We start from the raw sequence: 17,689 nt of genomic DNA, 5'->3' as shown, positions 1-17,689 counted from the left end.
TATATAATATATTTAATATTATGCGCTTACACTTTTTATATTTTACATATTAAACGTCGTTATGTAATAAAATATGTAAGATATATACATAAATATATATATATATATATATTCTTACATATATATTTTTTTTTATATAATATAGATCAATGGAAAATTAGGCATGTTTTCTTTCTATTTTTAAATATTTAAAAAAATTTTCATAAAAGTTTTACTACCTTATGAAATAATATCTTATATATATATATATATATATATATTATCATTTGTTATTAACTTTTACTTTTTTTTATATCTTTTTTTTTCACTTTTTTTCTCTCTTCTTTTTCTTTCTTATTTATAATCCAAAAAAAAAAAAAAAATATATATACATATATACATATATACATATATATATATATATATATATATATAATAAAATAGAAAAACAAAGAAAAAGCAGGAAGGAAAACAAAACATGTAAAAAAATAAAATAGAAGGTTCAATATATATTCCCCTTCTTAAGGATAATAAAAAAAAAAATAATATATATATATTATATATATATATATACTTTTTATTTCTCATATGACCTTTTAAAAATAAAAAGGTTTGTGATAATAAAGATAATCATATACATATGATAAGATAATAAGAAAAGGAAGCACTAAAACATTTAAAAATGTAAAATATTTTAATGTTCACATGGGTTCTTATATATATTATATTATATATAAATATATATATATATATATATATATATTATTATATTTATTTATTTAAAAAAATAAAAATAATGTACCTTTAAATATATATACATAAATGTAATTTTTATAATATTTTATATAATCAAATATATTATATATATTATATATATGTAACATGGAAAATGTTAAAAAGTTTAAAAAAATGATTTAAAACAAATAGATAAATATATATATTAAAATATAATATATAATATATATATATATATATATTTATACTTTTTTAATATTACATGAAGAATAAAATAAAAGGGGAAAAAAGAAATTTTTAAACAAAAAAAAAAAAAGAAAAGAAATAAAGAAGTAAAGAAGTAAAGAAATAAATAAAAAAAAAAAAAAAAAAAAAAAAAAAAATTATTCATCATATGTTCATTACATGAATATTATATATTTATAAATATTATACCATATATATTATATATATAATATATATTATATAATATATATATTATATATATAATATATATTATATAATATATATATTATATATATAATTATGAAATGCATATATAATATATATATTATATATATAATTATGAAATGCATATATAATATATATATTATATAGTCTTCTTTGTTTTTGTCATTTTAATAATTGTATAAAAAAATTTATAATATACATAATATATATATATATATAATATATATTTATTATATAATATTATTTTATAATATTTTTAACATGTATAAAACATAAATATAAAGATATATAAAAATCTATTTATATAAAAGAATATTATATATATATATATATTATATGTATTGACAAATATTATTTTTATATTATATTTATATTATATTTATATTATATATATAATAATATATATTATTATATTTTTATTTTTCATATTTAAAACATTTTATATACACCTATTATTTTATTTAAAAATAATTATAAATATATAATTTTAAAAGAGCTTAAGAAAATTTATTATATTTTTTATAAATGTAGAAAATTAATGTTTATAAGGGAGTAAAATGTTCAATATATATATAAATATGTTATATATATAATATATATAAAATATATATATTATATATATATATATATATATATATATATATTATATACATAATTTATAGAATTAATTGTATGCTTGAAAATTATGATATTAGGGAATTAATAAGATCCTCAAAAAAAAAAAAAAAAAAAATTGTAACATATACAAAATATATGTTATATATATGTATGTTTGTTTGTTTTCTTTTTTCCCATTAGTTAAATATTAAAATAATAAATTAATATCTTTATAGTTTTGGGACATATGGTTTATGACACGAGTTATTTTGGATAATAAAAAATATATAGCAAAAAAAAAAATAATAATTGAAGCACATAATATATATGTATATATTTATATATATATAATATAATTCTTTTAGAGTTGTACCATACAATTTCCTGGTCATACACGTAATCCTTAAATTTTATTTTTTTTTTAAAATCGAATATGATCTCAATATGCATAATATTATTATATTTAATAAATTATTTTTTGGTTTTTTTTTTTTTTTTTTTTTTTTTTTTTTTTTTTTTTTTTTTTCCTTTCCCTTAAAAATAATGTCATAGTTTGGTTTTAAGAAAATTGTTTCGTTCATTTCTATTGTTAAATATAATACACACGTTTTTAAAAATATATTGAACATATATATATTATATATATATATATGTTTTTTTTTTTTGTTTTTTTTTTTTTTTTGATTACTTCCTATATTATATATAATATAACCTACACATATATTATTCATGTTTAAAAAGTACATATTATGGTAACATTTAAAAAAGAGAAAAACGAAAGATTATTTAAACATATATCATTCACCACATTTCTATAAATATTTTTATTTTAACAAATAATCCAAAAAAAAAAAAATATATTAAATTTATAAATCACGTACATATTTATTTATATTTTTAAGGTAGATATTTTTTAATTAAAAAAAAAAAAAAATATATATAAATATAAATATATATATATATATATATTTATTGATTTATTTTTATATTTTTATCTTATTACTTAAATTTTGAAGGAATGAGAATTTTTGGTTCTTTAAAAAGATGGACATACTACAGTCCATATGAATATACATATATTTTATGTAATGAACAAAAAAGTAGAAGAAAAAATTTTTTTTCAACAATGTTATATAATACAAGTGAGCTTCAAAACAATATGATGAAGAACTTGGAAAATATGAATGGTTTAAATATTAGTTATGGTATTAAGAAAAGTGTAAAATATGGTTATGTAAATAAAAAAATGTTTGAACATTACAACAATTTAATAAAAAAGTTTTATTGTAATTTTACTTTTGAGGATATTATATTAATTTTACAATCATATGCTTTATGTAAAGAAAGAAATTTCGAAGTATATTCTCTTTTATCTAATAAATTATTAGTTATATTTAAAGATATGAATGAACAAGAATATAATCAACAAGTATATGATAATATTTATAAATATATTTTGGCTAGTCAGCAATTAAATTATAGTGATTATGAAATTATAACTATGTTTTTAAAAATTATAAAAAATAATTTACATATCTATGGTCTAAAAAAAATTTCTATCATTCTTCATTCTTTAACAAAACTAAAAATATATGATCAACAATTATTAGATACATCTTCAATTTATATAGTAAATAATTTTGAACATATGAAATGTAATTATGTTAGTCATATTATATCAGCATACTCAAAACAAATAAATATAAAATTTTTACAATTATATAAAAAGCTATTACAATATATTTATGAAAATATAAAATATATGGATTCCTTATCTATATATAATACACTTATACAAATCAAACCAATCATACAAACGGTAGACACAAATTATATGTCTCTTTATAAAACTCAAGATGATTATTGCACTTTGCAAAATTTTAAAAATAAATCATATTCGTCTAGTCCAGAGGATAATCTATTCCAAAAAAAAAAAAAAAAAAAAGATTATGATAAACATAATATTTATAATGAAAGTAGTAATGTATGTGATAAATATATCAAAGAAGTGCTACAAAATAATTGTAATAGTTACAATAATAACAATACATATGATCATTCTAATGTAAAAAATGTACACACATATCAATCCAAAGAAACATACCCACATACAATTCCATTAGTCGACACATATGAAAAACATACAAAATGTACCACCACAAATAACATAAATAATGATAAGCAACAAAAAAAAAATGATGAAAATAACGTAAATATATCTTTCAATAGTTCAAAACATATTTCAAACGATGAATATTGTCATTTAAACGATACATTAAAAATAAATAATATTAATAAGGAACAAAATAATTTAAATTTAAAAAAAGAAAAAAAAATTCTTCAAAATATTATACCTTTACTATTTTCTAAAGTAAATAATTGCTTAGCCTTTTTGTCATTTAAACAGCTAGTCAAACTTGCATGTACATATAAAGAATTGAATTATTTTAATTATATTTATATATATAAAAGGTTATTACCATATCTAGCTAACAAAATACAAAAAAATAAAATAAGTTTTGAAGAATGTGTATTACTTCTAGAATGTTTTACCGTCTTACCGTATATAGATAATAATATAGACGAAATTATCAACATTATCTTAACAAACCTAGAAACAGTTATTACATTTCATTATAATTATTTATGTCGAATTTTACAATGTTTTCAACATTTAACCATATATAATGATAATATCTTATCCAAAATTGATTGCATCATTTTTAAAAATAAAAAAGCGTTTGAACGATATTGTAATTTAAAAGATCTACAATTATTTTTACATTTCTATGAAAAAAATTCAGACGAGTGGCAGGAAATGATCAACTATTTAAAACAGCTAATTGAGCAAAACAATAATCATATTTTACAAAGTGAAGAAAATAGCATACAGCAAGACACCCACCAACATGATAGCACTAATAATACAATGTCAAATATGAACATTTATAATATGGATAAAAAGTTAATAATATATAAATATAACAAAGTGCAAAAATGTTTTAATGAAAAGGAAAAAAATATATATGAAGCACACACAAATGTTCATGATGATAAAAAGGATGAGATGGATGGTACACCTGTACATATGGAAAATTCAAATGATGTGCGTAAAAAGGTTTCTGACTATATATATTTCAATACCATAAACGAACAGAAAAATATATAAGTTTGTAAATATAAATATATATATATATATATATATATATATATATACATATACATATATATTATTTTTGTTGTTTCATTTCTTCTTTAATTCATTATACAAAAAGGAAGTCGTTCAATAATAAAGCCAATACATGTATAAATAACAACAACATTACTATCCTATACGTGTAAAATGTTTTCTTATTGTAGACCTCCGTTTTTATAACCTTTAAAAAATCCTTGTAATAATTATATCTCTTGTTTAATATTTTTATCCGCTCAGGAATTTCCATATATTTATATATCTGAAAATATAAAAATATGGAAAAGAAATATTAAAATTAAATACATGAACGGTTAATAATATTTTTTTTTTTTGTTCATAAATATGTATATATATATATATATATATATATATATATATATATATATATTTTTTTTTTTGTTCATAATATATATAATTTTTTTAATTTTGTTCATAATATATTTAATTTTTTTAATTTTGTTCATAATATATTTAATTTTTTTAATTTTGTTCATAATATATTTAATTTTTTTAATTTTGTTCATAATATATATATTTTTTTTTTTTTTTTTTTTTTTTTTTTTTTTTTTTTTTTTTGTATTACCTCAAACCATGCGTGTTCATATTCGACCTTATTCCAGAAATATTCTGGAATGTCTAAAAAATCTTGAACAGCATTTACATTTATTATGCTTGAGTATACATTCATCATTCTTGATATTGTTTCTTTAGATATGATACATGTTCCCTTTTTCGCTATTTCTTTGGATATTTTAAATAATGTGTTAATTGCAATATCCATCATCATTTCATGTACATCAAGTTGTATTGATTGTGATAAGGCAAATGATGCAGTTAATTTTTGTTCTAATGATTTATTGGTTAAATATATAACACCATTATTTACAAATGTATTTATGTTGTTCTCTTTCTTATCTTTTTGTTCATATGAAAGCTTAGATTTTAATTTTTTTTTTTTTTTTTTTTTTTTCATTTCTCTTAATTCGTTTGATTTATTATAATTATTTTTATCATTTTGTCTAGAATTATTTTTTATTATATGTATACATTTTTTTGTCTTGTCCTTTTTTTTAAATAAGTAAGAATTATTTTTTTTTTCTTTTTTTTTTAATTTATTATTCTTTTTCATATTTGGTACACATTGATCATTCCATTTATTATGTTGTCGTCCTTGAAAAAAATATATCGTATCTTCTTGTTCTAGATATACTGGTAATAATTCATCAGAAAACGAATTCAAGAAAAGGAGTATTTTGTTTATAAAATTATCATTTTTTTGATGGTTATTAAAATTTTCCCATATTATTACTGAGCCATTTTTGAATATAAAAAGGATGTATTTAGAACTTTTCGATGATGTTACATTTTTTTTTAAATTTAAATTTTCTATTTTATAAAAATCTACAGAACTATAAAATTCATGCACTTCTTTTTCTGGAGACAAAAATGCACATAAAATATTGTAATTATCAAACCATTTATATGTAATTTGTTTAGAAAAAAATACATGACTTATTTTAATTAAATTATAACATTTAGCATGACATAATAATTTGATTGAGAATAAGTTATTATATGTAGTAACAGATGAGGGATTTGTAGAATGATATATGGGATTCATATTTATTTTAATAACCTTATTCTCCTCATCCTCTGTAATATCATTATAATTATTATGTGAAACATATTCATTTGTAATATTTTGATAATATTTTTTATTATTTATATTAGTAGTTAAATTGTTAATATTTTCAAAAGGTTCTAATTTTGGATCTGTCACTTTTTCTAAATTATTATATATGTACTTGTGGTTGTTTCGATATATATTATCATTAGAATATGATAATAAAAATGAAATATCTTTTTTATTATTTAATACATCATAATATTTGTTAGGATTATATTGCATATCATCAAATTTTATATATTCTTTTTTTATCATATTTTTCATTTCTTTATATTTATCATTATTTGTCTTGTTTTTATATTCTATGTCCATTTCTTTTTTTTTCTTATAATTTTTTCTTTTATAATGACTAAAGGAATTAACATCATTTTGAAACGAGTTAGTTAGGTAAATAAATTTATTATTATTATTATTTTTTTTTTTCTTTTTTTTTTTATTATTATTATAATCAAAAGATGTATTATCAGCTGAATATGCTTTGTGACGTTTAAAGTTCATATTATAAGGATCATGTTTTTTTTTATTATTTAAATCAGTATCACTGAAAAAAATATTATTATGAACACATTCCTTTTTTACTTTTATCAATTTATTTTTATTTTTTCTTTTTAATGTAGATGAATTTTTATAGTTATATAAACAATTATCTATATTTTTTTTATCCATATCTTGGGACGTTCTATATAAATTGTTATCCTCTGTTTCTGATAAGGAAAAGAATTCATCATACAAATTATGATATGTTATTCTACAGTTCTCATTTTTTCTGATACATATTATTTTATCATTATTTTTTTGATTGTTATATGATGACTCTTGTATGTGGACCATTTTTTTTTTAAGGGTAACAACGTTGTATATATTGTATTATTATGTATATTCAATGAGCTATTCTTGTAAAAAAAAATAAAAAAGAAAACTTGAGTGTTAACAGATAAAAGTTATACATGTTAATATATACATGTATATATATATATATATATATATATATATATATATATATATATATTATTTATTTTAATAAACAAAATGTAATATTCCACTATATAACATTTTAAAGGATAAAAAAAATATATATTTATACATATATATTTATACATATATATTTATACATATATATTTATACATATATATTTATACATATATATTTATACATATATATTTATACATATATATTTATACATATATATTTATACATATATATTTATACATATATATTTATACATATATATTTATACATATATATTTATACATATATATTTATACATATATATTTATGTATATATTCATAGTTAACATATTATATTTTTTTTTTTTTTTTCAATTTTTATATATGATCTATTCATCTTTATTTTATGTATCACACGATACTTTTAAAAATACAAATATATATGCACACACATATACATACATATATTATATATATATAACGTGCTAATTATATGCAGCTAGATTTTTAAATAAAACAAGAAAAAAACAAAAAAAAAAAAAAACATTCATTTTTAATTTTTCTACATTTCACTTATTAATCATTTTTCCCATACCTTTATACAAAATGTATTATTCATATTTTTACAACAGCATATTTATTTTTTCGATATATAGATCGAATTAAAAAATGGATGGTACAAATAAATAAATAAATATATATATATATATATAATATTATATATTTGTGTCCCTTTTTATTTTATCTTATTTTTTTTTAACCTTCCATAATTTTTTTATACAAGTGAGAAAAACCTCAAGTATTTATTTTTACAAAATTATTAATAAAAAAGAATAAATTGAATATTTAAAAGTTTCATATATATATATATGTATATATATATATATATATATATATATATATATATTAAATAAATAAATAATATGGAATATGAAAAAAGTGGAAACATTAAAGTAAAGGTACATACATAAATGATATGTATCAATAAATACATATATATATTTATATATTTATATATCATTTTTTTGTGATCTTGTCATTTGTTTTTTTTTTTTTTTTCAAACAAAACGATCTCTTAAAAAAATAAAAAATTACCGCCATATATATATATATATATAACATATATATGTAAATATTTAGACATATATATTATTTCATCATATTTACATTTTATTTTATTTTATTTTATTTCATTTTTATTATTTTATTCTAGGATACAGCAAAATTTTTGACTCTTAAAATTTCGTTTAAAAATTTATTTTGCTTATTTGTCTGAGGAAAAACATTTTCATCACATTCAAACATAACAAGATCCCAAGAACAATTTAAAAAATAATATTTCAAATCTTTATACATATTTGCAATATTTTTTTGTATATATTTATTATTTCTATTACATGCTAAGGATATATGATTACAATCCTTAACTCTAAAATCCGAAACGTTTACTTTAAAATTGTTATATTTGTATTTCATATTATTCAAAGTATCTTTTCTTTGAGTATCTGTTCTTTTATTATTATTATTATTATTATGATTATTATGATTACTTTTTTTTTTTCTTTTCTCTTTCTTTGAATTATTTGTTTTATCACTACTATCGCTTTTATTACTACTAAGGTTATTTTTTTCCATATGGCTAGCACCCCCTAAACATTCATTACTACTACTATTATTATTATTATTATTATTATTATTATTAATTATATTTATACTGCTCTTATTATTACATATTAAGGTGTTCCTCATATAATCACCTTCCATCGAAGTAATGGTTTTATTAAACACGGACGGGTCGACAAGATTGTTAGAATGAGAATTTATATTTCCAAATGATGTAATAGTAAGTTCATCATTAATACAAATTTTTTTGTCATTATTATAATTTTTTTTGACATGCTCACTATATTGATTAATTAAAATGTCACATTTTCCGGAAGATGATATAATATCTAAAGTATTATCCATATTAGATGTACCCACGGATGTTGTACTATCATGTTGTTTTTTCTTTTTTTTCAAAGTTAACATATTCGATGTTGTGTTTGAAGATATATTAGAATTACAATTCTGACGTGTTAGTAATAATAATTTACATTTATAAGGATCATAGGATAAGATATTTTTATTATTACTAAAATTTATATTTTTCTTTTTAATAGAATCATGAACTTTCGATATGGTGTTATTTATAGTATACATACCATTTGTAATTGTGTTATAGGATATGATATTATTATTTTTTATTATAAAAAAGAAATTTTCTAATATCCTTTTTAACCACTCACAATGTATAGGGACTATAACATAACCATCATTTGTTGTTATAACATGATGTTCTGTAGGTTGAGTATTTTTTTTTCTTGTTTCTTTAATACAAGGAACATGATTGTTTTGAACACATTCCTCAGATTCATTATTTTTTGTGTATGTTATATCTTTTTTCCTAATATCTATAATATGTTGTTTTTGATTTAAATAACCTGGAGGATGCTTTTGATCCTCCTCATCATAATAATAATTAGTTTGTTTTTTAAATATGTTTGGATTCACATTTTGTATTTTATCTTCTGTTTTAATTTCATATTTTATTTTCTCTTTTTTTAAAATAAATGATTCTACTTCAGCTTTGTTAGGAAGAGATATATGATAATATAAATTTCTAAAAATAACTTTTTTAAATGTATAATATAATTTTACATATTGAAACATAAAATGATATAAGGTTTGTATAAATACATTTATATTATCACAACCAAAATATCCGGTCACACTTATATGTATATCATATTTATATGTTTCATCTTGTCCATATTTTTTTAAAACATCATTTTTTTTTTTTTGAAGAAAATTATAAAAAGAAGAATTCTTGGACGGAACTAAATGAACAATAAACTTTTTATTATTGTTGCTGCTTTTTTTATCCCTCTTAAGATAATCAATTTCCTTTCTTTCGATATTTTCAAAAAAAAACTTTTTTATAAAATTCTGGTTATAAAAATTGTTATGAATTATATTTTTGCCTATTTTATATTCCTCGCCTTCATCGTCAGGCTCGGTATCTTCCATATTATATTCTTACAAAAAAAAAAAAATAAAATAATAAAAAAAATAAAAAAAAATAAACAATAAAAAAAATAAAAAATAAAAAAATAAATACGTTATATAAATGGGAAGATAAATAAATATTATATATATATATATATATATATATATATAATATATTTATTTATATTCTATATTTCGATAGGTTTAAATATATGTATTAAAAAAAAAAAAAAGAAATGATAATATATGTGGCTAAAAAGTTATATCTTAATTTATTTCATGCCTCATCAACTTGCATTTGTTAAATATAAAATAAAATTCAAAATTAAATAAATATATATATAAATATTTATACATACATATATTTTATATCTTTTATATATTTTATATATTTTATATATTTACACTACATATATATATTATAAAAAATTATGAGGGTAAATGTAGTTATTATATAAATATATTAACAATTCATTTTATATTCTTATTTCAACAGTATCTTATAAATAGACACATCAAAAGAAAAAAAAAAAAAAAAAATTATAAATAAATATATAAATATATAAATATAAATATATATATATATATATATATATATATAATAATGCATATATTATATATATGTTATATGCATATAGTTCAAAATAAAAAAAATTATACACATATAAATAAACATATTAATATAAATAAATATTTATAATCAGAATGTATAATTCTTTTATTTTTATAAAATGTATGCATTTTTTTTAAAAATTAACTTTTTATATTTAACGCTATATATATATAATATATATATATATACATATATATAACGGATGATGAATAAAAGAGAAGAGTAAAAATGAAATTTTTTTTTTTATAATATACAAAATGTAATATATAAATAAATAAATAAATATATATTATATATATATAATATATATATATATATTATATATACATACATATATTATATTACACATAAACTTTAATTTTTTTTTTTTTTTTTTTTTTTCGATATACACTTTCAATTTTTAAAAAACTATAAATATTAAATTGTTGTTGTGTTTAAAATACAGTGTGAGCTGTTACATAAAAAAAAAAAAAAAAAAAAGAAAAAAAAAAAGAGAGACACTTTATATTTTATTTTTTTTAATGTAATAAATATAATGTATATATATATATATATATATATTACTGTGTTTAAAAAAGGAGATACATACATACACAAAATTTATATGTATATATATCTTTCTTTATGCAGAGTTTCGATATATCATTTTTATTAAAATATTATATATATATATATATATATATTTAAAAAGTATAAAAGGTGTAATAATATATATTTATATATATATGTTATTCTTTATGGTTTAATTAAAAAAACATGTTTAATAATGCTTTCATAATATTACCATGTAACAAGCAAAATATTCATATTTTTTATTTTATGAAAAGGATTATGAAAATTTCCTTTTTAAATAAATAAATAAATATATATATATATATAATATATTATGTATATAACATTTTAATATATCAATATATTTTATGTATGGATGAATTTTTATGATTTATTTATTTTTTTTTATTAACAATTAATTATATATTAAAAGGATATAATAAAAAAAAAAAAAAATGTTTACATATATATTTTTGTACATTTATATATATATATATATAAATATATATATATATATATATTTTTTTTTTTCTATTTTTTTCTAAAATGTATAAGATGTTATTTTTATAAATTACAAATTCACATATATATTATATTATATATATATATATATATATATATATAATAATTAATGTTATAATTCCCTATTTTTTTAAGTTACTTTTTTTTATTTTTATTTTATATAGTAATATTTATATACAAATATTACAATATAATATATATATATTATAATATAGTAGTATATATAATATATATATATTATATTATTATAGTTACTATTATATTAATATAATCACATAAATAAATCTTATATTATTATTGGTTGATAAAAATATAATTTATGAATTAAATGTAATGAAAAAAATAAAGCATTTTATTAAATCATAATCTATAAAAACTTTTATTCATAAAATATATATATATATATATATATTTATATATATAGCATATTTTGTTTATATTGTTATTATTGTATTTTGTTATAAATATATTAATGATATTATATATGATGACATGCAAAGAATAAAAAATTATTAATATAAAAAATAAAGAAATCATTTGGGTATATTTATATATATAATTATATATATATATATATAAACAACATTATAAAAATTAATTATATTAAATAGAAGAAAGAAAAAAAAAAAAATACAAAATAAATAATAAAAGAGGAATAAATTTGTTTTAATTATATTAACTCCTTAAAATAATAACATCCTATTAACATTTCATGTTTTGTATTTTATAGATTATATATAGGGGATATATTTCTTCAACATAAAATATATTTATTTATAATTATATTACGTTAATCATAAAAAGATATATATATTAAATATATATGAATAAATAAATATATTATATATATATATATATATTATACATATGTGACTTTTAAATACATGGTATTATATGCTTATATATTTTTATATGTTCTATTTTTAACAATAAATAGGGTAGCTATATAAATATATATATATATATATATATATATATAATTATACCCCTAAATTTGTGTTGATCTATAAAACGATATATTATATATATATATATATATATATATATAATATAATATAATATAATATAATTCATATTTAAATTGTGAACACTTGGTTATTGGTTATATGTTTTTTCTTTTGTGCATATATATATATATATATATATTTATAATATATTATATATATATATAATATGTATTATAATTAAATAAAGAAAAAAACAACATATTTCTATAACATTTTAATATCACAATTTCGTATTTATATTATATTCAAATAATTAAAAAAAAAAAAAAAAAAATGTTTGAATATAATCACACATTTATATAAAAAGTTATTTTATTTATTTTTTTTTTTTTCAATTCATAAAACAAATCATATATAAGGTTATAAACCAAAAATATATATGTTAATTAATTATTTTTAAAAGGTGATATTTATTTATATATATTTAATATTATTACTTTTAAAAAAGAAAAAAAAGGATCAATTGTTAGTCCTTGTATATATATTAACATAATATGTAGGTTATATATATTTTTATTGTTGAAAAATTAATTTCTTTATATAATACATATATATATATATATATATATATATATGTATATATTTTTATATATATATATTTGTATGTGTGTATATATCTTCCTTTTAATATGTGTTTAGTTTATATAAGTTCTCATATTTTTATTTTTTATTTTTTTTGTATAAATAAAAATATATTTATGTTATATACATACATTTATGTTCCCCACAAAGCAATTTTGTAAATCTATAATTCAAAAAAGAAAATAATAATTCATCATTTGTCAAAAAAAATAATAAATAAAATTATTTTTATAAAGTATCCATATGATTGCATAATAAAAATTATTATATATATATATATTATATATATATATATATATATATATATATTGATTTATTTATTATTTTTTTTTGTAATTATATAGATTTTACATATACACATATTTAATGAGTCCTTCCAAAACAATGGACACTTTTTATAAAAAGAAAAGAAACGTCTTAACACTTATTAATGATGAACAAGATTTATACATATATAAAGACATATATAATAATTGTGAGAATGATATATATTCTTTATATTTAAATATTATTAATCAATATAAAAATTGTTTGGATGGGGAAAAGAAATTATTTCTCAACAAATGTATTAAGAATGGGAATGTAAAATATATAGAAAAAGTGGTTAAGCAAATTATAGAAAAAAAAAATGTATATAATGATATAGATGATAAATCAATAAAAAAAAGTATCGACTTATTAATATATCCTTGTGTATATGAAATAAATAAAAATGAATTTTATTATACAACTTCTTGTTGTTCTGGTAGAATAGTTATTTTTAAAGAAGTACATATAAATAATAAAAATGATAACCAAAAAAAAATTTTTAAAAATAGTACTACTTCTCAAGAAAAAAAAGAAGAAAATATAAGTCATCATTTAAGTAATATAAATTTATTAAATGTCCATGAAAAGGATGAACTTTTTCTTTCTCATTTTAAAAAAAATTTTATTTTACAAAATAACGAAGAAAAATATACATATTGCTCTGATCATGATATATCATCTTTTTTTGATGTTTCAAAGAAAAAAACAAACAAATGGGAGGATATATATGAAGAAAAAAATCTTAAAGAGAATATATTATATATTAATAAGGAACATAAAAAAAAAAAAGTACGGAAAAAAAAAAAAATACATAAAAAAAATGTACATATATTATATTCATCACATTCACATCAACATTTAAAATATGATATAAAAGTAATAAAAGATATTTTAAAAAAAGAATTGTTTCAAAATTATTTTGATGTTAACCAAAGAAATGATTATAAAAATATCTCCTTTGATTTTATGGGAACAAAAAAATATTCTTTACAAAATGAAGTTAACTTAAACTCTTCTATAATCACCATGAGTGATAAAGAAGGCATGAAAAAAAAAGAAAAAAATAATAAAGTTATTAATATATTAAATAATCAAAACAAAAGAAATATCTTTATAAAATTTGAACCATTTATAATTCACGTAAAATGTACCACTTTCTTAAGTGCATTAAAATTATTAAAAATTGCTCAATATGCAGGATTAAAACAAAGTGGTATTTTAAATTTTAATAAACATGTAACTGTAGCGATAAGAGGCTCCATGAGATTAGAACATCTACTGGGAGATATTCATCCTACATTACAACAAACAAATTTAATGGAGATAATTCATATTTGTAATAATAAATTATCCAAAAATTTATCACAACTTGTCCATTTTTATAAATGCTTTAAACAATTTAAAGAGCATGAGCACACCTATCAATTTGTTTCTATCAATAGGGAAATGCTTTCCTCACTAGAAAATAACTTAAGCAGTAATACAAAACAAAAAAAAAAATCAAACAAAAAAAATACTCTACATGTAAAAGATAATCTTCAAGATAATAAAAAAATTGCTCATCATATGAAAAAAAAAAAAAAAGAAATAAATCATTTATACCTTACTTGTTCAGGTAAAAAAAATATACCAAATGGAAATCGTTCCATAGCTGAACAAGATAAAACAGAGTGTAAATTAAAAGATGAAATAATATATGAAAATACAGAAAATCATATAAATATAATAAAAAAGGAAAAAAATATAATCGATTTAAATAAATATAATATCCAATTAAATGAAGAAGGTTATATAATAAATGAAAATAAGAATGACAAATTCATTGGATGGAAAATTTTAGGAAATAATAATATGAACGTTCAGAATTTTTTTGTATGGGGACATGACATGTTCATGCAAGAAAATAAAATTTATATGTTTGGCGGATTTTCCAAAGGTGTGCGAAATAATAAATTAAAAATATATGATATAATAAATAAGAAACATTTCATATATGACACTGAACTCCCATCGTTAGTATTTCATAATTTTGTGCAATTGGATGATAAGTTTGCTTTTATATTTGGTGGAAGACAAAATCCAAAAAATTGTACCAATATGGTTTGGGTGTATAATATTAAGGAGAATTTCTGGATAAAGGCAAGGCGCACTAGTACCCTTGTTCGAAAAAATAAAAATGTATTATTTTTAGAAAAAATGGAAAAAAATATGGAAGTAAAAATGGACCGTATGAAATATCATATGGGAAAAAAATATAATAATGATGATAATAATAGTGACAATAATAATGACAATAATAATGACAATAATAATAATAATTTTTTATGTAATGATGAGAATATATTTTATTTTAATAATGAGGAGGAGCCGTGCCCTAGATATAGACATGCGTCCGTATTTGTGAGGAGATATATAAAAAAAAGTAAGAGCATATATATATTTTATACATATGGTGGAGTTAATGAAAAGAATGAAATTTTGAATGATATATGGGAAGGGAAAATAATATTAAATTTGGAGGATAAAGGAATAGCTCACATTGAATGGAATAAAAAAAATTGTTCACAAAAAACGGAGGCATGTCGTATTAATAATCATTCAATGATTTATAACAAGAAGAAAAATTTCATTTATATAGTTGGGGGTTATCAAGACAATGATAAGGATAATTATACACAATATAACGAATATAATAATAATAATAATAATAATAATAAGGATAATAGTGTTAATAGTGATGATATGATTGGTATGCCAAATTTAAGTTCAACCGTGGTTTGTAAAAAAATGGAATATTTGTACACATATGACATAAAAAAAGATAATTTTTTTTATACAAAATGTCTAGGTGACGACAATATGGAACTAAAAGCATATCCAAGTGATCGATTTTCTCATTCCACTTGTTTGATTAATCATAATTTTTTTATGTTAGTAGGAGGGATAAATATACATAGAACATTGAATGATGTATGGTTGTTTCATATAAAAACGAATAAGTGGAATTATTTAGGAACTTTCACATTTCAAAATATGTATGTTCGATCAAAAGTTGTTAGTGAAAATAATTGTGTATATATTATAGGGGGTGGGTGTACTGTCTTTACATTTGGTAGTTTTTTTGACGTGCCAATATGGAGTAATTTTAGTGGAATTATGAAAAGTATACAACATAAAGAATTAAAGAATGTACTGATTTTTTCTGAAGATAGAGAAGTGAAGGAAGGACAAGCAACGTATAATAATGAGATAAAAAAAAATTGTGGTAACAATAATGATAATAATAATAATAATAACAATAATAATAATAATAATAATAAATGTAGTAATAATTATAATATTTTAGTAGACAAGGTGGCGAGAAATGAGCATTTGGAAAAATATAATTTATGCCATAATATGTTAATTGAACATAAGGACGTTATTAAAAAGGAAATTTTGGTATTTGAAAAAAAAAAAAAAA

At 17.2% G+C, this 17,689-nt stretch overlaps 4 protein-coding genes across 4 annotated transcripts in view; 2 read left to right on the top strand and 2 right to left on the bottom strand.

The window, feature by feature from the left end:
- Nucleotides 1-2,779: 2,779 nt before the first annotated feature.
- PF3D7_1018900 (conserved Plasmodium protein, unknown function) lies at nt 2,780-4,930 on the top strand (the record flags this gene model as incomplete). Its single annotated transcript, XM_001347431.1, has 1 exon — nt 2,780-4,930. One exon carries the CDS (start codon nt 2,780-2,782, stop codon nt 4,928-4,930), a length of 2,151 nt encoding a protein of 716 aa, XP_001347467.1.
- A 94-nt stretch (nt 4,931-5,024) lies between these two features.
- On the bottom strand, nt 5,025-7,475 carry PF3D7_1018800 (uncharacterized protein; the record flags this gene model as incomplete). The annotated part of the gene is made up of 2 exons (XM_001347430.1): nt 5,025-5,216; nt 5,541-7,475. The coding sequence occupies 2 exons, from the start codon at nt 7,473-7,475 to the stop codon at nt 5,025-5,027; spliced, it is 2,127 nt and encodes a 708-aa protein (XP_001347466.1).
- Nucleotides 7,476-8,802: 1,327 nt separating this feature from the next.
- PF3D7_1018700 (conserved Plasmodium protein, unknown function) lies at nt 8,803-10,662 on the bottom strand (the record flags this gene model as incomplete). The annotated part of the gene is made up of 1 exon (XM_001347429.1): nt 8,803-10,662. The coding sequence occupies one exon, from the start codon at nt 10,660-10,662 to the stop codon at nt 8,803-8,805; it is 1,860 nt and encodes a 619-aa protein (XP_001347465.1).
- Nucleotides 10,663-14,283: 3,621 nt separating this feature from the next.
- The window catches only part of PF3D7_1018600 (tRNA wybutosine-synthesizing protein, putative), a gene marked incomplete at both ends in the record, with an annotated part of 5,715 nt that continues 2,309 nt past the window's right edge, over nt 14,284-17,689 (top strand). Inside the window, one exon of the mRNA XM_001347428.2 lies at nt 14,284-17,689. This exon is cut by the window's right edge and continues 2,309 nt beyond it. Coding sequence (XP_001347464.2) covers nt 14,284-17,689 — 3,406 coding nt within the window.

The sequence above is a fragment of the Plasmodium falciparum genome (genome assembly GCF_000002765.6).
Source record: "Plasmodium falciparum 3D7 genome assembly, chromosome: 10".
Lineage (NCBI taxonomy): Eukaryota > Apicomplexa > Aconoidasida > Haemosporida > Plasmodiidae > Plasmodium > Plasmodium falciparum.
This window is presented reverse-complemented; position numbering and strand designations above follow the sequence as displayed.